This window comes from Eptesicus fuscus, chromosome 20 (genome assembly GCF_027574615.1).
Source record: "Eptesicus fuscus isolate TK198812 chromosome 20, DD_ASM_mEF_20220401, whole genome shotgun sequence".
NCBI lineage: Eukaryota > Metazoa > Chordata > Mammalia > Chiroptera > Vespertilionidae > Eptesicus > Eptesicus fuscus.
The window spans coordinates 36,191,837-36,215,871 of record NC_072492.1 but is presented as its reverse complement, the minus strand read 5'-3'; the positions used below and the strand labels follow the sequence as shown (position 1 = coordinate 36,215,871).

The 24,035-nt window shown below is 48.5% G+C and overlaps 3 protein-coding genes and 1 long non-coding RNA gene across 7 annotated transcripts; 1 reads left to right on the top strand and 3 right to left on the bottom strand.

The window, feature by feature from the left end:
- Positions 1-331: 331 nt before the first annotated feature.
- LOC129147015 (membrane primary amine oxidase) lies at positions 332-6,864 on the bottom strand. 3 transcript variants are annotated; one of them, XM_008149321.3, is made up of 4 exons: positions 5,130-6,864; positions 3,364-3,649; positions 2,841-2,970; positions 332-2,085 (listed from the first exon to the last, which is right to left on the bottom strand). In XM_008149321.3, exons 1-4 carry the CDS (start codon positions 6,727-6,729, stop codon positions 1,810-1,812), a joined length of 2,292 nt encoding a protein of 763 aa, XP_008147543.2. In that variant the 5' UTR covers positions 6,730-6,864; the 3' UTR covers positions 332-1,809. The 3 variants fall into 3 exon arrangements, with proteins under 3 accessions (XP_008147543.2, XP_054565573.1, XP_054565572.1); XM_054709598.1 differs by having other exon boundaries at positions 5,841-6,864; XM_054709597.1 differs by lacking the exon at positions 332-2,085 and having other exon boundaries at positions 2,846-2,970; positions 3,432-3,649.
- Positions 6,865-7,452: 588 nt separating this feature from the next.
- AOC2 (amine oxidase copper containing 2) lies at positions 7,453-13,484 on the bottom strand. The gene is made up of 4 exons (XM_008149322.3): positions 11,399-13,484; positions 9,190-9,475; positions 8,825-8,954; positions 7,453-8,494 (listed from the first exon to the last, which is right to left on the bottom strand). The coding sequence occupies exons 1-4, from the start codon at positions 12,984-12,986 to the stop codon at positions 8,228-8,230; spliced, it is 2,271 nt and encodes a 756-aa protein (XP_008147544.2). The 5' UTR covers positions 12,987-13,484; the 3' UTR covers positions 7,453-8,227.
- A 2,324-nt stretch (positions 13,485-15,808) lies between these two features.
- PSME3 (proteasome activator subunit 3) lies at positions 15,809-21,018 on the bottom strand. 2 transcript variants are annotated; one of them, XM_008149326.3, is made up of 11 exons: positions 20,825-21,018; positions 20,159-20,191; positions 19,980-20,042; positions 19,684-19,788; positions 18,232-18,280; positions 17,587-17,699; positions 17,273-17,341; positions 17,065-17,132; positions 16,914-16,968; positions 16,700-16,786; positions 15,809-16,047 (listed from the first exon to the last, which is right to left on the bottom strand). In XM_008149326.3, exons 1-11 carry the CDS (start codon positions 20,864-20,866, stop codon positions 15,967-15,969), a joined length of 765 nt encoding a protein of 254 aa, XP_008147548.1. In that variant the 5' UTR covers positions 20,867-21,018; the 3' UTR covers positions 15,809-15,966. The 2 variants fall into 2 exon arrangements, with proteins under 2 accessions (XP_008147548.1, XP_008147547.1); XM_008149325.3 differs by lacking the exon at positions 20,825-21,018 and adding an exon at positions 20,292-20,431.
- A 93-nt stretch (positions 21,019-21,111) lies between these two features.
- On the top strand, positions 21,112-21,740 carry LOC129147329 (uncharacterized). Its single transcript, XR_008554698.1, has 2 exons — positions 21,112-21,207; positions 21,327-21,740. It is a non-coding gene; the product is annotated as an uncharacterized LOC129147329 (long non-coding RNA).
- The last annotated feature ends 2,295 nt before the right edge of the window (positions 21,741-24,035 follow it).

The following is a 24,035-nucleotide window of genomic DNA, read 5'->3' as shown; positions in this document are numbered from 1 at the left end:
TTTCCTACACTTCACCTCCTGGCCTGGCCTGAGCTTCCAGCAGGCAGAAGTTACCCTTCCCCACTGCTTCTCATTGCTCCCTCTGCTAAGAGCGATAGGGAGCAAATGTGAGAGAAAGAACAAAAGAGATTTCCTGAGGTTTAATGTTTTCTTCAGAGATTTACAAACAAAAGAAGGCAAAGGAGTTACCATAGGCCATGCCCATTTCTCTTGGTCTCAAAAACTTAAGAAAATTGAGTCCATGGCCCCATCCCTTAACTCATTTTACCCTCCCCTACCCCAGACCGGTTCTAGAAGACATATCAGTTTTTAAAAAAAGTTATTTATTTAGTAGGTCCATTTATTATTTAATTTTAATAGGTAATATAGTCACATGGTTCAAACTTCAAAATGTACAAAAGGGTATACAGTGCTAAGTCCCCTCCCTCCCCCTGTTCCCAACCTCCTGGTTCCCTTTCCAGAGGCAACCAGTGCTACCCATTTCTTCTGGATCCGCATTTATAAGCAAATCTACACGTATATTTTCCTCTCTTCTATAAGCCACAAATGGGAAGTGCACCATACACACTTCTGCACCTTGCCTTTTCATTGGGAGATCATTCCCTATTAGTATATAAAGAAATATAGTTATATTTATAGCTCGGAGATAGATGGAGTCCACAGAATTTATTTAACCAATCCTCTGGGGAAGGATGTTTCTGTCCTTTCCAAACGCTTGCTGTTTGTATATCCACCCTAATCCAGGCTCCTAAGGGACCAAGCCCCCGCTCCTTTGCATGTCCGTATGTGATTGAATGGCCCTGGCCAGTTAACCGCTAGAGTTCCTGGGTATTTGTGCTTCTCATCCTTGGTGCCTCCCTTGTTGGCTGCTACAGAAGACAGAGGTCACTGGTTACACACAACCTTGGCACAAAATGACCACTCCTTATTACCACTGTACCCACAAAAGCACCTCAAATGCTAACTTGAGCAGCTACTGTCTCTATGACCATCCTCTGCTGAGAATGCAAGGCAGTGGGTATACAAATGGGCAAAGAGAACACACTCTGCCCAGGACTGGGGTGGGGGCAACTCCTACTTCCATGGGGGGACAGACAGGGATTGTCATCCCAAATGTCCTTTGTACTTTTAGACTTCCAAAGGCCTAGGGCCAGGAGAGGAGACTGAAGTTGAGAAATGAGGGCTGGGAGGGAAATCCCAGAATATAAGAAAGAGTAGAAACAGGAGGAAGAGGTGGCAGGCAAGAGGAAGAGGGAAAGAAGGAGGAAGACTTGGATAAGAGAAAATATGGGCCCAGAAGCCCCTTCCAGCTCATCCATGTATGCACAGGCCTGGCAAGAACCCTGAGCTGGGCCTCTAGGGGACTATCTCCTTGCAGAGACCTATCTTCATCTCCCAAGGCAGGCACCGGGGATGTGAGGAGGGACCTGGAGGCAGCCCTAAAATATTTGGAAAAGCCAGAAAGAAAAAAGGGAGTCTTCTGGTGAAAAGCTTGACTATCACTTCAAGCTCCTGGCTGCCATTCCTCTCCTCTCTGGGACAGAAACCAGGCCTATCTGGTGGCAACAAAGCTGGGTCTCTCCTGTGTCCCCCCATCACCAGCATCACAGGCTCAGGATGCTCCCAGTAGAGAGGGGAAGCAAGGGAGGATGGTGGCAGGAGGTGACCTTGGGGAAGAAGAGGAAGGAACCTCAGGGATGTGAGGAAGGAGAAGAGGGCATCAGTCTGCCCAACCCAGTGCCCATTGCTCCCCCTCTCCACACACGCTGGCCCTGGGGTCCTGGACACATTCCCCATCTCAGGGATCACCTAGATATGAGAGAAGCCCCCATGAGAGAAGGCAGGGAGGTCGGGGGTACAGTCAGCAGCCTTGGAGAGGCAAGCCAGGGGGTTGACCTCACAGGACCCAGCATCCTGGTCCTCCCGGAAATAGATGGAGTCCGCAGAATCCAAGGACGGGTCCTGGTCAAAGAAGTTGTAGGGTCGGAGGAAGAAGCCCACACCATTCCCCACAGTCACCGTGTTGGGAATGTCCTCTGCATGTGGGATGTGCAGGAAACCAACTGTCACCCAGGCCACCAAGTCCTAGCAGGGGAGAAGGAAGAGGATCATGAGGCCTGACTTTGCTAAAGACACACCTGCCTCCCACAGTAGCCTGGTATGTAAGGATTTGCCATGCCAGCCCCCCTTTCCTCAAAAGGATCTTAAGTCTTTAAACATTTTTCCTACTGGTCCAGAAATCAAAGTGTAGTCAATTTCATATTCATATTGGAACCAGCACCTGCTCCCTGACCCAGTCTGTACTCTTCTTCTCTGACACTTTCTATCACACCTCCATCAGTCTCTCCACCCACAGAGGAATAATGATGCCACAGGCTACATCAACTTCTTCCCCTTAACTCCCAGAGAGTTCCCAAACTATAACTGATGGAAGGAGGATGGAGGAAGGGAGATCAGGGTTTGGGAGGCAAAGGCCAACATTTAGAAATTAATCCTTTAGTGGTCACACCAGGAATGGGTTTTAGATATGCAAGATGTGGTCTGCCCTTGGTGACCTCCAGCCCTCCTTGACTGCTGGAGCCTGAAAAGGACTCTGTCCACAAAGCTGAGACTTAGAGGGCTGTACTTGAGGATAGGCTGGGGCCTCGGCCAGCATCTGCAAATGAACTCCCAGCTTGGGAAGATTCCCTCAAGAGGTAATGATCAGATCCATGAAAGCACAGAAGACAGGATTCAACTCCACCCCTGAAGGGACCAGATGGTTTTCGGGGGCCCCCAAGAGAAGGTAGGGCTAATCTTTGTGTCCCCACCCCTCTCACTGGCCCTCCCCATCAGCTGACCTCTCCAACAATGGTCTCGTTATTGATGAAGTCAGAGAAGTCCACAGTGGGGGTCCAAGGATCATTCTGATTGTAGATGCTGGTGCTGCTGGGCTCTTCCTCCTTCCGCTGGGTCACAGCCACCTGGTACCTAGGGAGGCACAGTCACTAACACTATCCTATTGCCTGATTATGATGGAAAGGCGCTGAGCATGTGGACCTCAGCTTCCCCATCTCATTCATTCAGTGACTCGGACACCACCCTGGTGAATCATCCAACACCTTTCAAGGGAATCCTGTTCACCCCCCTGCCATATCACAGCATGACCCGTCCACCATGCAAAAGAGGAAAAAGCTCTCAGACCTGAGTTTTAGTCCTGCAGTGGAGGACATTCCAGTGCCCACTGTGCCTTTTGATAACCAGGAAATCCTTCTTGAGCTCTTACTCACTTTGCATACAGTTTCAACTGAGTTTCCAATGGCCCCTCCAATGCTCCCTTCTCTCTCATCTCCCCCAGCTTCCCTCTGACACCCTGCCACTCACCTCCCCCAGCTGACGGCTCTCTCCATGGAGCTGTTCTGGGGCAGTGGCTCTCCAGCAAAACTGCGCACCTGGATGCGGTAGCCCCGAGGGTGACCCCACTTGTTGCTGTGGTTGCTGGCCAGGTACAGGTAGCGAGGGGTGGCACTTCCCAGGGGGAAGGTGGCCTGCTCCTCTGTCTCTAGCAGCTTCCGGGTCACCTGAGCCCTCTGTATCTGGTGCTCAGGACTCCAGGGTACAGCCATGGGGACAAAGACCATGTCCTCAGCCCAGACCCAATTCTTCTGTCCTGCCGGGGTGAGGGAAAGAGGAGAAAGGATGGGACAAAGGAATGATCACCCACCTGGCTTCAGATTGGGGGCCAAAGAGAAGCCCAGAACTGAGAGTGCCCCCTACTTTCTTTCCCTCTCCCCAAAATATCCCCCAATCGTTTAGCCAAAGCTGTTGACCTATAAAATATTTTGTCAGGATTTCATTGATTTATTGTTGTTTATTCACTTATCTCATCAGTGTCGAGGCTCAGGCTCAGCCCTGGGGACACACAGATGAATAAAAGTCCATCCTTTCCCTTTTGCTCTCACAGAGGATGCAGAAGGCAATGCCCTGACTGGCCTGCTATATGAAAGGTGTACACTCAAGATTCAAGGTTATAGGAATAGAGGTGCAGGCAAGAAAAGGGACCTTCCTGGGCAACTTTTCAGCCTGGCCTTCCAGGATGTTACCAGCAGAGATGACCTAGCAGGGCCTTCTAGGCAGGAACAAAGCATGAGCCAAAGCAAAGGAGCCTGACTGTCTTGCACGGTGTGTGTGGCCAGGGACAGGATGGCTAAAGCAGTGCATAGGGAAGAATCTGAAAGGCAGGATGGAACTGCATTCTGAAGGGAAAGGCCTTATAGAAAATTCTGTGAATGGGATCCTATTTTGATGGGGGAAGTGAAGCATGTATGAGGGAGCAGGCTGGCATGGGCTGGTAGGTCCCTCTGGGCACAAAGTGATCCCTGGATCTGGGAGGAAGAAGAGTGGAAGCAGCAGAATGAGATCTGGCACCAATAGGGGTATGACAGTGGGGCCCAGTGAGGGGTTCAAGATATTTCAGATGCAGAACAGAAAAAAAATCTGGGGATCAGCTCTATGTGGGGAAGGAAAGTAAAAGGATAGACTCCAAGACATCATGTTTCCTTGGCTCTCTCTGTGACTACCAGGAACTATCTGGAAAGCTCCACAGGATCCATTCTGTCCCTTACACTTAAGTTCAGAGAGAGATGGAAAACCAGGGAGAAGGAGGGTCCATCTCCCAAGGAAATGTCCAACCTGGGTGTCCCATGGCTGGCCTGCATGTGCCAGGGACTTGGCGGACTGCAGACAGATCCTCCAAAACAGCAGCACCACCGGCCAGATGCAGAGAAATGAACTGGAAAACAAATGGCTGCCTCCTTGAAATGGGTTCCATGTAAACGAAAGGGAGGGAAGAGGGCAAAGGGGACCCTGTTGGCTCAGACCCTGCCTCATCCCTGAGTTTTGCCATTTCCCAAGATTTTATGACAAGGTCATGTGGGGGAAGGGTGTTAGTCATGTACCCAGCCAATGAACTAAATAAAATCTAGCATCCAACTCTCTCATATCCAGCCGAAGAGGAAGCCTGGACTCCAAAGCTACGTACTCACTCTCATAGCTTCTTTTCCTACATAATTGCTATAAATACAAGACAAATAGAGACAACTTTTGAGCCCCCTCTTCTGGAATACTTTCCCCCCTCCACATTGTCTTACCTCCTACATCCAGATCCACCTTGTAGTGGGCACTGTGGGTGTGGACGGTGCCCAGTGTGTGCTCCCCAACCTGGTTCCCGTAATTTCGAGCAGCACCAAAGAAGAATGCTGAGGTGATATAGCCCGTGGCATGCAATTTGACTTCTATGGCTCCATTGGAGTAGAAGACCATATCCCACACATAGTCATAATTGAGCAAGGTAGACACAGATCTGAAGACCAGCACTGTCTCTGCAAGGCCCCCAAAATAATGGGAGTAGAAATCTGAGTGGTGTCGCCTCAGGGGGAGACCCTGATTCTGTTCAAACACACAAAAGGCATCTCGTATCGTCTCGGGGGTTTGGGACTCCAAAAGGAAGTGCCAGTCCATGTAAGTGGCCAGGTAGGGACAGTCGACCCCACGGGTCAGGGGCGTGGTGTACTTGCCCATGCCAAAGCTGCCATCAATGTAGCGGGTCACCATTGCTAAGGGGGAGTTTCCACCATAGATGGCCAAGGCCTCTTGGAGGCTGATCTCATAAGCTAGCCGTTCTCCCTGGAAGCGGATGTCAAAGATCCTCGGGCCACTGAATGCTCCAAGCCCAAAAGAGAAAGTCCACAGTGAGGAGGCCACTCGACTCCCCTGCACACTGAAGCGGGGGCCCTCGGGATGGAACTGCAGAGGGGGAGCCGGACCCGGGGGCACCTGGGACTTCAGGGACCAGGACCCACCTGTGCCATTGTCTGGGATCAGCACCACATTCACCAGGCCGGCCTCAAACTGGTCCTCCAGCTGAGCCAGACTCTGATAGTAGCGGCCTTGAAAGAACACCTTCTGGATGGTCCAGCGGGCAGGGTCCAGAGCCTTGTGGTCTACCAGCAGCTCCAACCCCACGGGGTGCAGATAAACCCCAGCCCCTGAGATGTTGTAGTAGAGGCCAAACCAGGTGGCCCGGTCTCCTGATTGCAAACCCCGGGGGGCTGAGGTCATCGTGATTAGGTTCCTCCCTTGGCGCTTGTAGAAGCAGCAGTGGTGGAGGAGACCAGCAGCCTGGTGCAGCTCTCTGTCAAAGATCATCTGGTCTATGTCCAGGTACTCTCGGATGAGCACGGGGCGTCGGTGATAGGGCAGGGGACCCCCGTGACGCTCCACAGTCACATCCCGCATGTAGGAGGGGTGTGGCAGTGGTCCCACCACCAGCTCACTCACGTTGGGCTGAGGTTGTCCGCCAAAGAAGACGATGGCCAGTGCCTCCCGGGCGGGCGGGGGGCTCCCCCTGTCCAGGTGTGCCAGGGCTGCAGCCTTGGGGGGCAGCTGCAGCTCCACGGAGAAGATGCAGTTGTCTGATGGGCGGGCCTGGGCTGCATCCACCAGGCCTGGCCCCAGCTGCTGGGTCAGAAAGCTCATCACAGCCGTCAGCTCCTCCTGGCTCAGGTCTGCAAACAGCTGGCTCTGGCCAGGGTGTGTCCAGTGCTGGGCACTGGGAGATATGGAGGGGCAGTGGGGAGGCCTGCTGGGTTCACCCCCACCTCCTCCCCTGCCAGCCAGCAAGACACACACCAAGGCGAAGATGGTGATGACCGCCAGAGTGAGGAGCACCAGGGTTGTCTTCTGGTTCATTGTCGTGTGAACCGAGGAGCAGAGGGTTAAACAAGAATGGAGGTGTGGATTCTCAGGTCAGCAGAAGAGGGTCTCTCTTGGCTCCTATACTGGGGGCTCCTGGACTCTGGTTTAGGTTCTCAGTATCCAGAGGCACAGGAAACTGAGGGTGGGAAGGACTGGGAAGGCTGGGGTTTGGGGCGGGGCAGGCCAGGGCTTGGGGCGGGCCTGGTGCAGGCAGCAGTGATTTCCACAGACCTTACATGGCTTTGTCTTCCAGGCTCCAAATCAGACTCTGGGTCAGGGTTGGAACTGGGGAGAGCTGGGGTAGGGGAAGGGGGAGGGATTTCAAAATAATGTAACTGACCAGCCTGAGCACAATAATGTACCACCATTAAGGAGTGGGGGTCTGCAACCCCACACCCTCCTCAGCCCCGCTTCTTCCCTCCCACCCCCACATTCCCAGGGCCAGATGTTCCCTTTCCTGTATCTTAGAACTATTATTCTCCTTCCAAGGAAATCCCTACCCCCAGCCCTTCAGCTTCCCAAGCAGCATTCCTTGGCCAGCGCTGTCCCCCTTTCCTCTTTCCGTCATTGCTAATTTCCTTGGCCAGAATCCTTAATATTCTCTGGGGAATTCTGGTTACTTCAAAAGTCACATAGAAGAAATTCAAATAAAAATCTTGTAATATTTTTTCTAAATTGCACATACCATCTATTTTTTTAAAATACATTTTTATTGATTTCAGAGAGGGAGAGGGAGAGAGAAATAGAAACATCAATGATGAGAGTGAATCATTGATCGGCTGCCTCCTGCATGCCCCACACTGGGGATTGAGCCTGCAACCCAAGCATGCGCCCTAACCCGCAATCAAACCATAACCTCCTGGTTCGTAGGTCGACGTTCAACCACTGAGCCGTGCCAGCTGGGCCATACAATCTATTTTTACAAAATTCTATCTATTCTTCCATTTCAATGCACCTGATAAAAAAATATCTGGTATAATGGTCACCAAATGTGAACCCTATCTATTTCTGAGTGGTAGGATTTGTGGTGTTTTTGCTTGAATATTTTTTAAAAATATTTTTTAAAATTTATTTCAGAGAGGAAGGAAGAGGAAGAGATAAAACATCAATGATGAGAAAGAATCATTAATTGGCTGCCTCCTGCACACCCCCACTGGGGATCAAGCCGGCAACCCAGGCATGTGTCCTGACTGGAATCTAGCCCTGATCTCCTGGTTCATAGTTCGACACTCAGCCACTGAGCCACGTAGGCCCGGCTTGCTTGAATATTTTAATAATAATATCATTTGTATAAATTCATCATTTTTAAAAAGGACACTGGAAATATGAATTAACTAAAAGGATATATGAAGGTTTAGTGTGGGAAGGGGCTGTTTCCTCTGAAACATTAAGAGGGTAGAAGTCAGGGGAGCAGGAATTGGGAACAGAGAGGAAGGTACATATGTCTTAGCACCCACCCACCCTACCTCTGTGTCCCACCACACCCTTGGGGTTAAAAGTCTTGATAAGAGAAAGGGGGAAAGTCTGGAACACAGGCTGCCAGGTGAGGGATGCAGGCCACAGGGTTGACATGGCAGAGCCCAACATCCTGGCCCTTTTCAAAGTAGACGCTGCCAGGGGAGAAGATGGAGGGGTCCTCATCAAAGAAGTTATAGGGTCGAAGCAAGAAGCCAACTCTGTTCCCCACAGTAACTGTGTTGGGGATATCCTCAGCATGGGGGATGTGTAGGAAGCTGGCTGTAACCCAGGCCACCAGGTCCTGCAGGAAGAAGGAGGAGCTGGAGGACTTTGGAGGTGAGACCCAGAGAATTACCCCTTAGCCACAATCCCCACCCTCCAGCCTCAGCCCTGCTTCCACCTCCGCCCAGCCCCAGGTCCACAAACGTGGTGATCTCTGTAGGGCGGTCAATATCCCGGAGCTAACCTCACCCCAGGAGGGATGACCCATGTTGGTCATCAGAGAACTCCTAGACTCCTGAATCTGAGCAATGGAAACACACCACCATCCCTCCAATCCAGGGCCAGGTGTTGGGCAGCCAAGACACCAGACACAGAAGAGCCCCTCTCCTCTGTCTCTCCATCTACCAACCTCTCCTAAGAGAGTCTCATTATTGATGAAATCAGCAAAGGCAATAGTGGGTGTCCAGATGTCATTCTGGTAATAGATGCTGCTGCTCTGTGACTCCTCCTCTTTCCTCCGGGTCACCGCGAGCTGGTATCTGACCAGGAATGTCATAAGAAGGTGGAGTCAGACAATATCAAAGACCTTTCCTGTCCCAGAAACCTTTTGGATCAGATTCAGTGTGACCATTTCCCATCCCATATCTATTTGGATCTGAGAGGAGGTACAGGGGTGGATAGTAAGCCAAGAATAGTGAGTGGGGGTCTCCAAGAGCTGGGATGGGGAAGGGGACCAGTTCTTCCCTACCACCCAGTGCCCAGGGCCCTCCTCACCTCCCCCAGCTGAGGGCCTTCTCCATGTCACTCTCCAGGGGCATGTGTATGCCGAGGGGGCTGTGGATCTGGATTCGGTACCCGCGCTGGTGACCCCAGGCATTAGTCTGGTTGCCAGCCAGGTAAATGTAGCGAGGAAGGGGATTTCCCAATGAAAAAGCTGTCAGATCCTCCCTTCCCAGGACCTGGCGAGTCAGCTGTGGACGCTGAAGTTGGTGCTCTGGACTCCAAGGGGCTGCCACAGGTTTAAACACCACGTCTTCAGCTACCACCCAGTTTTTCAGCCCTGCCAGGGTGAGGGGAGGGAGAGGAGTTCCATACCAGGTAAGACAGGCTCCTCATCGCCCCCACCATGAACACTGCACCGGCCTGACAAAGGGCAGCAGAACTCATCAGAGAGCACTCCATGCTGGGAGCTACCCCATCTTCTTCAACGCTGCCCTGTCCCATACAGTTACTGCCAGCCACAAGTGGCTATTTGCATTTAAATTAAAAATTCAGCTCCTCAGTCACACTAGCCACATTTCAAGTGCTCAATGGCCACATGTGGCCAGTGGCTAATGTACTGGACAATGCAGATATAGAACATTTCCATTACTGCGGAAAGTTCTAGTAGCACTGGTCTACCCTTGGACAAATTATTTGCTTCTTTGATTCTCATTTTCCGAATCTCTACACTGGACATAATTACAGCTGTTCTATGGTTGAGCTCTGTAAATGGAAAAACACACGCAGGTGGCTAGTAACTTTGAAAGGGACATTTGTCTTGGAGAAGCTGCCTGGAAAAACCCAATCCCCTTCCATGGTGCCCTGCACACCCCTCTCAGCTCTGAGAATTTGCTTTCTTTCTCTCGCCAAGATGGGGACCACTTTCAGTGTTTTTCAGAAGTGAATAGATTTATGTCCTTAAATCGTCTGAGAACTCCTTGGAACTCTATTGCATTGATAACCTGAACTCATCACCCGACTTGGCACCTGATCATATCCTTGGACTCAGTTACTTTAAACAGGAAAGTAACTATGAAGACAGCTGGCTCAGGGGGGCACTCTGCTAAAGCCGGTGCCTCTGCTGGTCTCTGTGCACGGGGGCCTAAATGTCACTTGATTTTACTTCCTGACAAGGCTCTCTGATACCAAAAATGCTGGAGAAACTTCAAATCAGAAAAGTCATATTCTAAATATGTCAAAGAATTGTTAATATGCCATTTCAACCATGCTATTTTCTTAGTTCTTCCTCCCCTCTGCCTCCACATCACCCCCACAGGCACACTGCCCCCCCTCCCCCCCCCCCCACACACACACACAGTCATGTCTTTATACCCAGGAGAATAAGAAAATGTTTCACAAGAAATAGCCTTAGTTATAGCACATTATAGTTGGATAATCACTTTCTGTCTCATCTCCCCCCACCCTCAACTTCCCTAACTGTAATATGGAGAGGGTCTGGTGGATTTCTAATTTTCTTTCTGGGTCTAATTGTCTGATTTGATAAGTTGGTTATTTTCTGTTCCCGACAAAACGTGTCAGGAGCAGCAAGTCCTCTTTGTGCTCTGAGCCCTACTTGAGAATTTCCTTTCTACACTTGCAAGCCTACTATGCCATGCCACCAGAGAGCCCATTGTGATGCCATGTGCTGACAGGAATGGGATGCCCCCCACCCCAGAAGGATGGGGCCACTATCCTGTATCCCCAGTTGTCTGAAATCCTGTGGAGCAACTCCCATCTAGCACCCCCCTTCTCGTGCCCCAGAACCACCTCTCCTCTGAAAACCTCTCGAGATGGACTGCTTCCTACCTCTGCTCAGGTCCCTGCTTTCCCCTCCTCCACTGACTCAGAATTAGGAAGAACGCAGAGCCCCAACTCTAGTCCCATTCAGCCTTAGGGCCAATTCACCACGCACACTGTCACCCGAGGTTAAGGTAGACAGGCACAGCCTTTATATTAAACTAATTTCACAATGGCGGCAAGTCAGAGGGGCTGGATGATCGCAGCTTGACGGAGGAACCCTGTCTACCTCCTGCCAGACTCAGTAAGCCCAGTATTTCACACTGACTGCAGCTGAATACGCCTAAATCAGTCTGTGCTCTGTTGCCACAATGAATTGTGGAGCTGGAATGCTCCTCTACTCTTCAGGCTTGATCTGGGGGTGAGGAGTCTCTGTTCCCTCTGACCCATCCCAACTCTCAATCTTAATTCCCTGAACACTCACCTGCTACATCCAGGTCCAGCTTGAAGTGGAAGGCATGCGTGTGCACCGTCCCCAGCACTCGTTCCCCCACACGGTTCCCAAAGAGGAGGCTTCCCTCTCCCCCACTCAGGAAAGCTGTGTTGACAAAGCCTGTGGCATGGACCCGCCCTTCAAGCGCCCCATTTGGGTAAAACACAAAGTCCCAAATGTAGTCATAGTTGCCTACAGATGACACCGACCTGACTACAACAGCTGAGCTGGCCAAACCACCGTAGAAATGACTCTGAAGGTGATTATAGTGCCTTCGAAGGGGTAGTCCTTGGGCCTCCTCAAATATACACACAGCCCCTGGGAGCAGCTGGACGGCCCCTTTGCCCACTAATACATGGATGTCCACCATTGTAGACTGATAGGGGCAGTCCACGCCCCGCACCAAGCCCCGGCTGTTTCGGCCAAGTCCATAGCTGCTATCCAAGTATCGGGTCATCATTGTCTTGGGTGAATCAGCACCATAGATAGACACACACTCCTGGACACTGACTTCATAGGCCACTCGCTCACCCCGGAACCGAACGTCAAAAATCCTCATGCCACTAAACACCCCATGACCAAAAGTAAATGTCCAGAGGGAGGACACCACCAGGTTCCCTTGCACACTGTATTGGGAGCCCTGGGGTGAGAACTGAAGAGGTGGAAGAGGACCTGGGGGGGCCCGAGACCTCAGGGATGAAGCTCCATTTGGCAGGGGCAGAGGAACTCTAACCACTTCCAGCCGGCCAGCCTTAAACTCCCATTCCAACTGGCTCAAGTCTGCATAGTAGCGCCCAAGGTAGAAGACCTGCTGGACAGCCCAGCGAGCAGGGTCCAGGGCCCTGTGGTCCAGCAGTAGCTCCAGCCCCACTGGGTGGAGGAAAATCCCAACACCTGAGATGTTATGGTGGAGGGCTATCCAGGTGGTACGGTCTCCTGAGCGCAAGCCACTAGGAGTGGCCTGCAGAGGTGCCAAGGTGGAGCCATTGTAGTTGAAGACCGAAGCAAGGAAGACTGGTGCCTTGGGTAGCTCCACCTCTTTCAAATGCTTCCACATCTGGGCAAACTCAGTTCTCAGCATGGGACGTCGGTGATAGGGCAGGGGGCCCCCATGACGCTCCACAGTCACATCCCGCATGTAGGAGGGGTGTGGCAGTGGTCCCACCACCAGCTCACTCACATTGGGCTGGGGTTGTCCACCAAAGAAGACGATGGCCAGTGCCTCACGAGCAGGCGGGGGGCTCCCCCTGTCCAGGTGTGCCAGGGCTGCAGCCTTGGGGGGCAGCTGCAGCTCCACGGAGAAGATGCAGTTGTCTGATGGGCGGGCCTGGGCTGCATCCACCAGGCCTGGCCCCAGCTGCTGGGTCAGAAAGCTCGTCACAGCCGTCAGCTCCTCTGGGCTCAGGTCTGCAAACAGCTGGCTCTGGCCAGGGTGTGTCCAGTGCTGGGCACTGTGGGATTCAGAGGGGCAGCGGGGAGGTTGGCTGGAACCCCCTTGGCTGGACAGCAAGACATAGGCCAGGGCAAAGATGGTAATGAGGGACAGTGCCAGGAACACGAGGACTACCTTGACATTCATGGTGAGTGCTGAGAGTTGAAATGAGAGTCCTACCAGCTGCTTCTTCCAGTTACTGACATCAAATCAGGGTTTATATTCAGTAGGATGGATAGGAGTGGAGAAAACTCCACCCTGTGGGTTGAACAGGAAATTTCTGACCTTGATTTATATAATTCTGTTCCAATTTTCTGTTCTGTGGTTTGGCCCAAAGCACTACTTCCATGTGCATGGCATCTCCCCTGCCCCTGAACTATTGGCAGCATGATTTCCATCATTTAGACCAGATTAGAGGGCATTTGAAGTACCGCTGAACTGCACCTTCCACTCAAAATGGGTCTGAGAATAATGCAAATCTCAGATGCCCAATCAAGTCCTGTGTGCTGAATGCAGGCACCAAAACTGTCCATTTTCCACCCTCCTGGCAGGCACTATCCCCCAATATTTCCAGGATCTACTGCCTAGTTCAGCAGCAAGCACTGTGCTCGGCCAGTTGCCTAAGGTTAAGGCCCTGATCCGTAGTCTTAGGCCTCTCCTATCTAGTTAGTGAGAAAGGAAGAGTGGTGGGGGCCTGAGCTTAGCAGTCAGATTTCCAGGTCCCTATGCTGTGACCTCAGGGGAGGTACATAGCATGAATCTATGTCCTCACCTATAAATGGATAAAACTACCTTATAGATTCATGAAGACTAAATGTGATCATGCATATCAAGTGCTTAGCAGAGCCTAACACAGGGTAGGCATTCGAAAATCGTTACCTACTGATTATTTCTGAAACAGAACAGAGCAGATGTTCCTCCATTGTTTAAGACCTAAAATCTCTTTTTGCAGAGACAATGAGGGAATCACTGGATACCAGAAGGCTACGTTACAAGGTGGAAGTTGAGGAAACTTTATTTCAGAGGGAGGTAGAGTCCTAGACAGCCCTCCAAGTCATTTGAAAACCAAAACCAAGAGCCCCCTGGCATCTCCTTAAGAAATTTAAGACATTATTCTGAGGGGAGAATTAGTATAAGGTAACAAGAATGACACGGTAGGGTGCGCCTTGAACCAGGTGATTCCCACGTGGAACTAGAGCAGCCTCTACTGGCAGTTCATGGGTATCACTGGGGAAGGAAGGAAGGAACTGGGATCTTGCTGAGGGTTGAGACAGAAGGCAGCTTAGATTTGGGAAGAGCTCTCTCTCTTTCACATAATTCAGGCTTAATACAAATGAAGGACCCACCTTTGCCTCTTGGTAGGCAGAAACCTCAATCTTTCCATTATTCCAGAAAAAAGGGGAAGCATAATTGGTATAAAAACACCCAATAGGATGGCTGGTGGTGTATGTGGAGGTGGGTATCCCGATGCGCACGCATATGAGTATGGGTATGTCCCTAGCCACCAGAGCATCTCACCAGGGTCTGCGGCTTTAGAAAGAGGTCAAAGTACCTATATTTTTAATAATTTCTTGACATGGTAAAAGAATTTTACATTACGATCCAAGGGTGGTGGGGTAAGAAGGGGCAGAACAATCCAACAAACAAAAAGGGAAACAGAAATGCATGGTGGAAGGGATCTGAAGGGTGGGTAGGGGCATTGCCCAACTAAAATGCAATTGGTTTGTTACTGAGTACTATTCGTGGGAAGACAGCATCCTGACTCCTTCTCTATATAGCATATTGGGAGTAAAAATGATGCATCCAGGTGGAAATATGATTAGGGGTTGGAAGACAGACAGGGGAAGAATAAGTCAGAAATAGACACTGAGAGAGTCACGGCTGGCTGGCTGGCTGCAAATACTGACTCTCCAGTAGTGATAGAATAAAAAAGTGGGGGGTAGCTCTGGAAGATTCAAGAGATAGGGGGCAACTCTTCTATGGTTTTGACTTGCCCAGCAGATTTCCACATACACACGTGTACTTGCCTGTGTTTGCATGCACACACATATACACATAAGTGACTGCTTTCCCTGGAAGCACAATACTATAAATAAGAAATATTTTTCCCAAAGGAAAAGCCCAGGAGGAGCAGCAGCAGCTGGTCCTCACGGTTAAAGACACCCCCACCCCAAATTACAACTGGTCTGGAAAGAGGCAGTCAGGAGTCAGAGGACTGGCCTTTGCAATAATGCCCAAAAGGACCCGAGTCACAGAGAAAGGAGCCTTCCCCAATCCCTCTGCTTCTCGCCTCTTGGTTCTCCTCCAACTCAATAGCCTCTGGGTACCAAGAGGCTACAATATCAGGAGACGATGGGCCCCGGTGGATGATGACTGAGACAACTATCACCTCCTGAATAGTGTGTGTGTGTGTGTGTGTGTAACAGGGTTTGTGGGGGAGGGCGGGGGAGTGTCAGGTAACAGAGTAGGAAGCAGATGTGTGCATTGTCTGTATGTGCGTGTCAATCATGCACATGTGTATGTGAAAATTCTACTTATAAAAACATCTGAAGGACTTAGGGACTTAGCCAAGGTCTATGGTGCTTCTTGTCATGTATGTAGATGGAAAACCTGAAGTCATCACCAGGACAACTGGGACAGGGAGGATCCAATATCCCACATTGGCAAGAGACACTAACCTTCTATCAGAAGAAAGGAGCTAGTCTCCCTGACCCCAGATCCTAGAAAAAAACAAAACCTAGCACTTTCCTTTCAGTTCCCTCAGCTCCTAACAAACTAATCATCAAAAGGAAAAAAACACAAAGCCCAAGACAAAGAAGGGGTGGGGAAAGAAAGCACAAGTATTCTGGTGCCAATATCTTACGCACACAAACCTGGAGTTCTCCAGAAATTAGAACAGCTCAGGTGTGGGGTATTAGGGAAGGAAATAGAAGAGTTCCTGAGGCCTGAAAAAAGAGGTAAACACGTCACAGAACTACATGAGAGTTTCATTAGACTCTAACTAAAAACAGAGAGAGGTGTGATTACTATTTCCAGCCAGTTTCCCCGTCACGATAGTCATGTAACAAACCAAGGCAATGTCGGTCTTGAGCCAGACTCACAGAGTCCCCTGGCCCTGGCCCTGGCCTCAGTACAGTGTCTCTGCATTGCTGCTCCGGGGCCGTTTGATCTTCTCAATATTTTTCAGGATCATGTCATGTAGGGTGACCTGGGAGAGGAGAGATCAGAGAATCACACATCTGTTCTACCTCTACCTCAAAAAGAAAAGATCCCTCCCAACCAATGACCCAAGTAATCATTTACATAATCCCCTTCTCACTCATTTGAACCTGAAATCAAGGTGGTTGCTCCACCTCTCTTATACCCCCAAACTAGGTATACCTGAGTATTTCCAAGTTCCCGAGTGTCTAATAATAACTAACATTTGTTGCACACTTAACAAGAAGTGCACTGGGTCCTTTAATGTATTATCTCGCTAATTTTTTTAAACCATGTTTGTGCAGTAGATACTCTAATATAAGTTTCATTTTAGAAATGAAGAAACCTTGAAGTCTGAGGTTAAACAACTTCCCCAAGGCCACACATTACAGGTAGAGCTAGTTCCAAACCTAAGCATGTCTGACTAACAACTTCACCTTCACCTCTGTACTATATTGCACTCCCTCTCATCCAGGTGGAAAGAAGGAAGATGCCCAGCTATATACCCTCAACTCCATAGTTCTCAACACTTGGTTGATAAGCAGAACTCGTTTTATCAACTTTACCTCCGTCCCCGCTCGACCCACAGAGAGTGGCAAGAAATTTATCACCAGAACTAAGAAAAGCCAGGGCAACTGTTGGCAGGGATCGAGGTTACTTACATATTGATTCCTTAGTTCTGATATGATGAGACGGAGGCTGATATATTCTTTCTCATCAATCTCTGTGACGGTTCGGCGATAGTCCTCCTGAAAGAAGGGGCAGAGAAAAGGCTCGTTCCCAAGACTGAACTATCCACAGTCAGCTCTTTCCCAGTAACAGTCACTCCTCCCTACCCTACCACTTCCACCCTCAGGCCACAAAACCCTTACTTACCACATGGGGATATTTAGCTATTTTAGAAACCAATTTGGCTCTTGTAATATAATATCTGGAAGGAGAAAAAAGAAGAGGAAGCTGCAGGAGACCCTGGACAGTGCTTACCACCTCACCAGCCCCCACCTGGGCCAAGCCCAAGCAGCCCTACCTAGAAATCTGGTCCAGATAAGATGCAGCTTCACTCTCAACAGTCCTTAGTTCTGCAACTGTCTCCTCCTGAAAAACGACAAACAAAAAACACGGTGAGTCAAAATCACTTCCACGTTACTCCACAACGAGCCAAAGAGAAAGGAAAAACAAACAAAGCAGGGGAGACGAGAGTATCCCTCAAAACTTCCCTTCTAGTACGTAATTACCTGAATAGATACCCCGAAGTTGTTCCCATCTTCTATCCTAGGAATCAGGAGCTGTACCCACATTTTGACCTGCAGGGTAAAAAGACCAAAATATATATGAGGACCAAGGCTTGAGGAACGTGGCTTTTTCTATTGATGCCATGAAGTATACAATTCATGCTGCTGGGGCCAGATGCCAGGAGCACAGGAGCCAAGATACTTAGTCTGCCAACACCCATATCACCTCCATGCCTCCAGTCCCACCATCCATGATTTTTCATAGTTCAAGCCAGGCTGTTTGAAGTCAGCCCATAGGTCACTAGCCCCTGCCTCACCGTGTTGCATTTCTCAATCAGCAGCCGGATCTCAGGTTTCACTTTCTCAATAATGTCCACCAGCTGCTGGTTGCTTTTTAGCATCCCATTGGGCATCACAAACACCTTGGTTCCTGGCAAGGACATGAAGAAGGCCAAATGATTGGGGTGGGGGTCAGGATATAGCATCCTCCACCCTTCCCTCTTCTTCCCCAGATTCATGAAATGCTATGACCTCTGCCTTTTATCTGTCACAACAAATACTGACACCACCAACAGAACCAAAGAGAACATATGGATTAACAAATGAGCGTCTAAAATACGCCCAAAGTCTAAAGAATAAGGAAATTAAAATATGCTCTAAAGACTTAATGTACCAACTATTATTAAAGAGGAAAAAAATAACATGGAACTGGGACTCCTGTGAAAAATCTGCAATAGGTAGTGACCCCCAAGTCCTTTCCTTTGGCCAGTTTACACGAAGTTAAACCCTCCCTTTTTACTGGAAAATTAGGTTCAGGGTGCTAAATAATGACCACATTTGGAAGACCTGAGAATGCTAACTCTGGGAAATAAAATCAGATCCTGCTTCCAGGCCAGAACACTAGACCCATCTGCTTCTCAAGGCTGTAAGCCAGAGGGTAGATGGGGTAGGGTAGCTCTTACCTTGAAAGGCCTCTTCACACTCATCCAACCTTCGCTTTTTGTAAGTGGGCTAAGGAAACAGACAGAAATTAGCCTACTCTCAACATTCACATCCCAATCACAAGTTATACTTTAAGCAAGTTTAATCCCTTCTTTGACACCATAATTATCCTATCCTATATAATAAAAGGCTAATATGCAAATCGACCTAAGGTGGAATGACCCGTCGCTATGACACACAGTGACCACCAGGGGGAAGACTCTCAATGCAGGAGTTGCCCCCTGGTGGTCAGTGAGCTCTCACACACAGGAGGAGCACTGCTCAGCTAGAAGCTGGGCTCACGGCTGGTGAGCGCAAAGCTAAGGATGTCAGACTGACGGCTTAGGCTTAGGACATACCCCGAGGGCTCCCAGACTGTGAGAGGGCGCACTGGGCCTCTAGTCTTATTAATTTATGCAAGTTACTAAGTACATAAAAGGCTTTAAGAAAAGGTTCTCTAGTTGTAAAACCAACCTTTCAAGAAATATAACACATTAAGCAACGAGAGGCATAGCCAGCAATTTTCAATCTTTTCCATCTCCTGGCACACAAAAACTAATTACTAAAATTCTGTGGCACACCAAAAATATATTTTTTGCCTATCTGACCCAAAACAAGGCATAATTTTGATTCATTCACACTGGATGCCATTGTTGTGTTGGCTGTGTCATTTTTTTAATTTGCCAGTCTAAGGGGAAAGAGGTCAGTGCTCCTGACTAAATAGTCAGGAATTGCATGTTTTAAAAATTCTTACAGTACATCAGTTGAAACTGGCTACTATAAACAATAGGAAAAAAGAACCTTTCAGTGGAGGGTAAAGATAATTAAGGGAATATATATAAATCTGCTGGTTCCACAAAGAAACACAATATTCAATCAACAAGCACATACTTAGCACCTGTTATGTACCAGAAACAATGCTAGGTGCTGGAATACAAAGATGATTAAGACAGTTTCTGCTTTCCAGAACTAACAAGTTTTAACAAGGAGACAATAATGCAGACAAAGAACAATGCAGTGTCATCAGTGTTACAGAATGTGAACATTAATAGATAAGGACTAGGTAGTAAAGATGCCCAGCAAAGACAGGGACTACAGTTATATATCAAGAAGGACTGCTCATTCAATAAGACTCAAGACATTGAAACATGGAACAGATAAGAAAAAGTCTTGCTTAGAGCCATGGAAACAGACCAGATAACCCTGTAGCTATTAACACTCACTCTCACACAGAGTAGCATTAGCAAATTCACCTCGTGCTATAAGTGAAAATCAGGACCTAAAGGGTGTGTACTGGAGTCATCATGTCTGTAAGAGCCCTCATTCCCAGATCCAAATCCTACTGTCTCCTTTGTACATGTTCAAACTGACCAGGGAATAGAGGACAGAGAACCTATTGCTACAGAAGACAAAGATAAATATAGGACACTTACACCATCCAGTCCATCGTGGCTATTGGTGAGAAGAATGGGGTCAGGGACAGGGAGATTCATGTCTGAGTGGATCTGAGTTAGGTCATGAATGTTTAGGATTGGTTCCTGAAAAAGAGACGCCCACCCCCCAACATTAGTCTTTTCAAGATGAACAAATAAATATTTCATGTGAAGGGCAAGATATGAGAGTGCTTTACAGTACAAAACAAAATGGAACCAACACATGATTTGTCCCATTTGACGGAAAGATCAGGGCCCCCCCAAAATTGGGAAATCTGAGGAAAAGGGTCTCTCACCTTCAAAAAACTATCAAGTTCTAACAACTTCTTTGGGAAAAAATTTGCCACCAAGTCTTCTGCCTAAAGGTGAGAAGAAATGCATTAAAATTGTGGGATGGTATCTCTCAGCAGTTATCTCCCCTTTGGGAAACTCCCAATTATTAACCAACACTCATTTTGCTATTTATTTCACTCACCTCACTTGTGATCCGCTCCCTGAAAGAATCAACCTAAAATTAACAAAGAGCAATTCAGTAAGAGCAAGTCAGTACCTGGCAACAGAGGTTAGGGCAGGATAGGGAAACCCAAATCTAGCTGTCTTTCCCTCACCTTGTAATTGTAGTGAGAAGCTGAGAGGCCCCCAGACTGCAAGTACTTTATTTTTTTGAGGACCCATTTCTCCATCTCAGGAGAGGGAAGCAGGGCTTGAGGGCAGCACTCACCTGTCTTCCCTCTCTCCCTCCCTGTGTGTGAGGCGGTCTGAATTTGTGAGCAGGTAGATAGGGGAGGTGTGAGCTCACAAACGTGCCAGCTCCCTTTCAGACCTAAGATACAAGGCAGGCCTGACTCCAAGGACAGCGGCAGCGTCCGGAGGCGGGGCTGGGGAACTTCCAGCTGTCACTAGCCTCAAGCACTGAATCCACCACGTGTCCGCGGGCTCTCCATCACCAGACAAGGCACAGAAAGCCACCCTATATCATCCTCTCCCTTGATGCGGTCTCCGGGAAGTGGGGGGGCTGGGCTGAGCGGAAGCTCAGAGCTGGTGTCCCCAGGGAGACAAAGACGCCATGGGGAGTAGGGAGCCGGTCAGAGTGCTCCGAGATCGAAGCGAGGGGTAAGGAAGCCCTGACCGGTGTCGCTACCTTGAGCTTCACTTCCTGATCCACCTTCAGCAACGAGGCCATGGCCGGGCAGGGCCGTGTTCGCTCCGCTGGAGACCGGAGGCGCTGTGGGCTCCGGGGAGGGGGTCAGAGGGACGGGAGTTAATTCGGCTTCTCTCGGGACGCGGCTGCCCTCGCTGGCTCACAGGCTGCTCACTTGCTCGCTCGCTCCCTCCCTCTGTGCCGCCTGCCCGCCCGCCTGCCTGCTGCCTGCTGCTGGATGCCTGCTTGCACTATCGCTTGCCCTCCCGGCTTTCGCCGCTCACGCCGGAAGTTACGTCACAGCCAGGCGCCGGGACTCCGGCGTGGACGGGCACGTGCTCTGCGCAGCCGCACTGAGGTTTGGTTCTCGGCTCTCCTTCCAGGTTCGTATCTCCCGAGTTGCGGTGCTGGGTAAGAGGAGAGTTAGAGGGAGGGTGGCGGGGGCTGGTTTACTGAGAACTGAGCCCCAGAGAGACTCGGGAGCTGTTTGGCTCTCTGCTAGCTCGTCGGCACTAGCCTTCACCGAAGGAACCTAAGGAGCCCTGCAGTTTGGAGGACCGGACCGACGACGGCGTCGCACCCCAAGTGACGTCAGACCGAGGAAGCTGGCGGTCCCGGCTCGGAGTTCAGGAATGTAGTCTAGGATTCCTGCTGCCTCCTCCTGTTGGCCGAAGAAGCTCTAGTGCCAAACAGAGGACAAGGTCTGTTGTACCAGGATTCCTCACCTTTCTCCGTCACTTACTCATGCACTCTCAGACATTGGAGATCCACTGCCTGATGGGCAGATTGACCCCCAGAGTGAGGTAGGCTACACAGTGATGCCAGTAAATCCTGGAACAGAACCCAGATCTCCTGACTTCTAGGACAATGCTGTATCCATTTTCCTAATGGAAGGCAAATATCATGTCTCCACTCACCCTTTTTTTCTTTATTCTTTTTTCAGTTTGTCTGTTAACACTGGTTATTTCGCTAAATAAAATGAGTCAGGACACTGGGCTAGGCTCTGGGACAACACTGCCTCAGAGCCTAGAAATATAATGTGAGTCACTTAATGTAAGTTAAAATCTTCTAGTAGCCACATTAAAAATTTTACATTAAAAAGTAAAACCGGTGAAGTTCATTTTAATTATATATTTAACCTAGTTTCGCCAAATGTTATTTAAACACGTAATATTTAAAAATATTAATAAGATCATATACGTTTTTTTCTCATACCAAGTCTTCAAAATCCAGTATGAGTTTTACACTCACTGAACATCTCAATTCAGAGGAGCCACATTTGCAGTACTGAATAGCCACAAGTGACTAGTGGCTCCTGTATTGAACAGCACAGCTCTGGGATATCAAAGGTAAACAAAACTCAAATTCTCTGATCTCCTGGGGATTAATACTGGGGAAAGACACCAGAAAGTAAACTGAAAATATGACAAAATTTAATAAATGTTAGGAAACAAATAACTGATAAAGAGAATAGCATGGGTTTTATTGAAGACATTGAAAGACAGGGGGTGGGGGGAGAGGGTTGTTAGGAAACAAATTGGATTAAGTGCAAAAGCAGGTCATCTGATTTATATTTTAGGGTCACTACTATTGCTAAACATTTATTCTGGTCAGGCCTCTGTGCTAAGTGCAAGGGAAATGGGTATATGCAGTTAAATGAAGTGCAACTGACTATGGCCTTTGGAATCAGGGAGAGACCTGGCTTCAAATCCCACCTCAGCTCTTTACTAACTGCTATCTTGATAAAATTACTGAAATGCTGAGTCTCAATTCCCTCATCTGTCAAGTTTTATTTTAACCACTATTAATAAATATATGTAATTCTGTAGGGTTGTGAGTATTGGAAATCATATATATTTAAAAGAACCTGGACACAAGGCAGGCACTACATATATAGTAGCTATTGTCAGATAAGCTACCTGTTAATGTTTAGCATGAAAAGGTTATTCTTTAAACTATGTAATTAACATCCCTGCTTTCAGACTCAAAAAAAGTCCTTTTCCATTATTCAAGACTACGTACAACATAGCCCATACTACCCATCTTGCTCATTAACATCTGTTTCTCCCTTTTTCTTCTGTTTTCTTTTATTTTTAATCCTCACCCGAGTTATGTTTTACTGGTTTTATAGAGATAGGAAGTGGGGGAGACGTCCATTTGTGAGAGAAACATGGATCGGTTGCCTCCTGTATGCACCCCCACCGAGGACTGAACCTACAACCTAGGTATGTGCCCTGTCAGGGAATCGAACCAGAAGCCTTTCTGTGTACTGGATGACACCCAACCAACTGTCATCCCTATGACTATCTTTGTGTCTAAATTGCCCCTTTAAAATTTTTTTTAAATTGACTTTTAGAAAGCAAGAGAATATCCATTTTTTGTTCCACTTATTAATGCATTCATTGGTTGATTCTTTTTTTTTTTTTTCATTGGTTGATTCTTGTATGTGTCCTGACCAAGAATCAAACCAGTGACCTCTCGGTGCATGGAATGTCACTCAACCAACTGAGCCATACCGGCCAGGGCCAAATTACCCCTTTTTATAAGAACACCAGTCAAGGACTTCATTAAATTGATCATCTTCAAAGACACTATTTCCAAATAAGGTCACATCACAGGTGCTGGGATTAGGACTTCAACATCTTTTGGGGGTACAAAATTTAACCTGTAACACCTACCATTATCTGAAATCATTCATTTGTTTACAGTTGTCAAATTCTCTCTAGAATATAAGCTATGAGAGCAGTTCACCAATGTATCCTCCCAAACCTAGCAGAGTGATTGGTACATAGTAGGTCCTCAATAAATATTTGTTGAATTAATGACTTGGGTTATGTTGTTGAGTATTCACAATCCCTTGGGCACTATACATACTGACTGTCATATGTTCTCCAAGCAGCAGGGCACACAGAGTTTACTATGTGCCAGGCCTTGCTCTTTGTACCTCATGTTAGATCATTTAATCATCACACTACCCTATGTGACATACACTATTATGCTCACTTCAGAAACAAGAAAACAAGGCACGGAGTATTTGAATAGCTTGCTCAAGTTCAGTGTTGGTGAATGATAAAAATAGGTTTGAACTCAGTCTAGACTTTCAACCTCAGTTGTAATCTCTATGCACTCTACCCCTAGAAGCCCATTACGTCTCTATGCCTTTCTGAGATGGTATTAGTGGCAGCTAAGCAGGAAGAAATGTAGGGCTATG

What these genes read in the sequence shown, in the direction of transcription:
- AOC2 (XM_008149322.3), bottom strand. Translation starts at nt 12,986, where the DNA reads ATGAATGTCAAGGTAGTCCTCGTGTTCCTGGCACTGTCCCTCATTACC. An exon ending in GCTGGACCTGGATGTAGCAG is followed by an intron (nt 9,476 to 11,398) that starts GTGAGTGTTCAG and finishes TCACCCTGGCAG; the next exon opens with GGCTGAAAAACTGGGTGGTA. An exon ending in AAGGCCCTCAGCTGGGGGAG is followed by an intron (nt 8,955 to 9,189) that starts GTGAGGAGGGCC and finishes ATTCCTGGTCAG; the next exon opens with ATACCAGCTCGCGGTGACCC.
- PSME3 (XM_008149325.3), bottom strand. Translation starts at nt 20,366, where the DNA reads ATGGAGAAATGGGTCCTCAAAAAAATAAAGTACTTGCAGTCTGGGGGC. An exon ending in CTTCTCACTACAATTACAAG is followed by an intron (nt 20,192 to 20,291) that starts GTGAGGGAAAGA and finishes TGTTAATTTTAG; the next exon opens with GTTGATTCTTTCAGGGAGCG. An exon ending in ACTTCGGGGTATCTATTCAG is followed by an intron (nt 17,133 to 17,272) that starts GTAATTACGTAC and finishes GTCGTTTTTCAG; the next exon opens with GAGGAGACAGTTGCAGAACT.
- LOC129147015 (XM_008149321.3), bottom strand. Translation starts at nt 6,729, where the DNA reads ATGAACCAGAAGACAACCCTGGTGCTCCTCACTCTGGCGGTCATCACC. An exon ending in GGTGGATCTGGATGTAGGAG is followed by an intron (nt 3,650 to 5,129) that starts GTAAGACAATGT and finishes TCACCCCGGCAG; the next exon opens with GACAGAAGAATTGGGTCTGG. An exon ending in AGAGCCGTCAGCTGGGGGAG is followed by an intron (nt 2,971 to 3,363) that starts GTGAGTGGCAGG and finishes GTGCCTCCCTAG; the next exon opens with GTACCAGGTGGCTGTGACCC.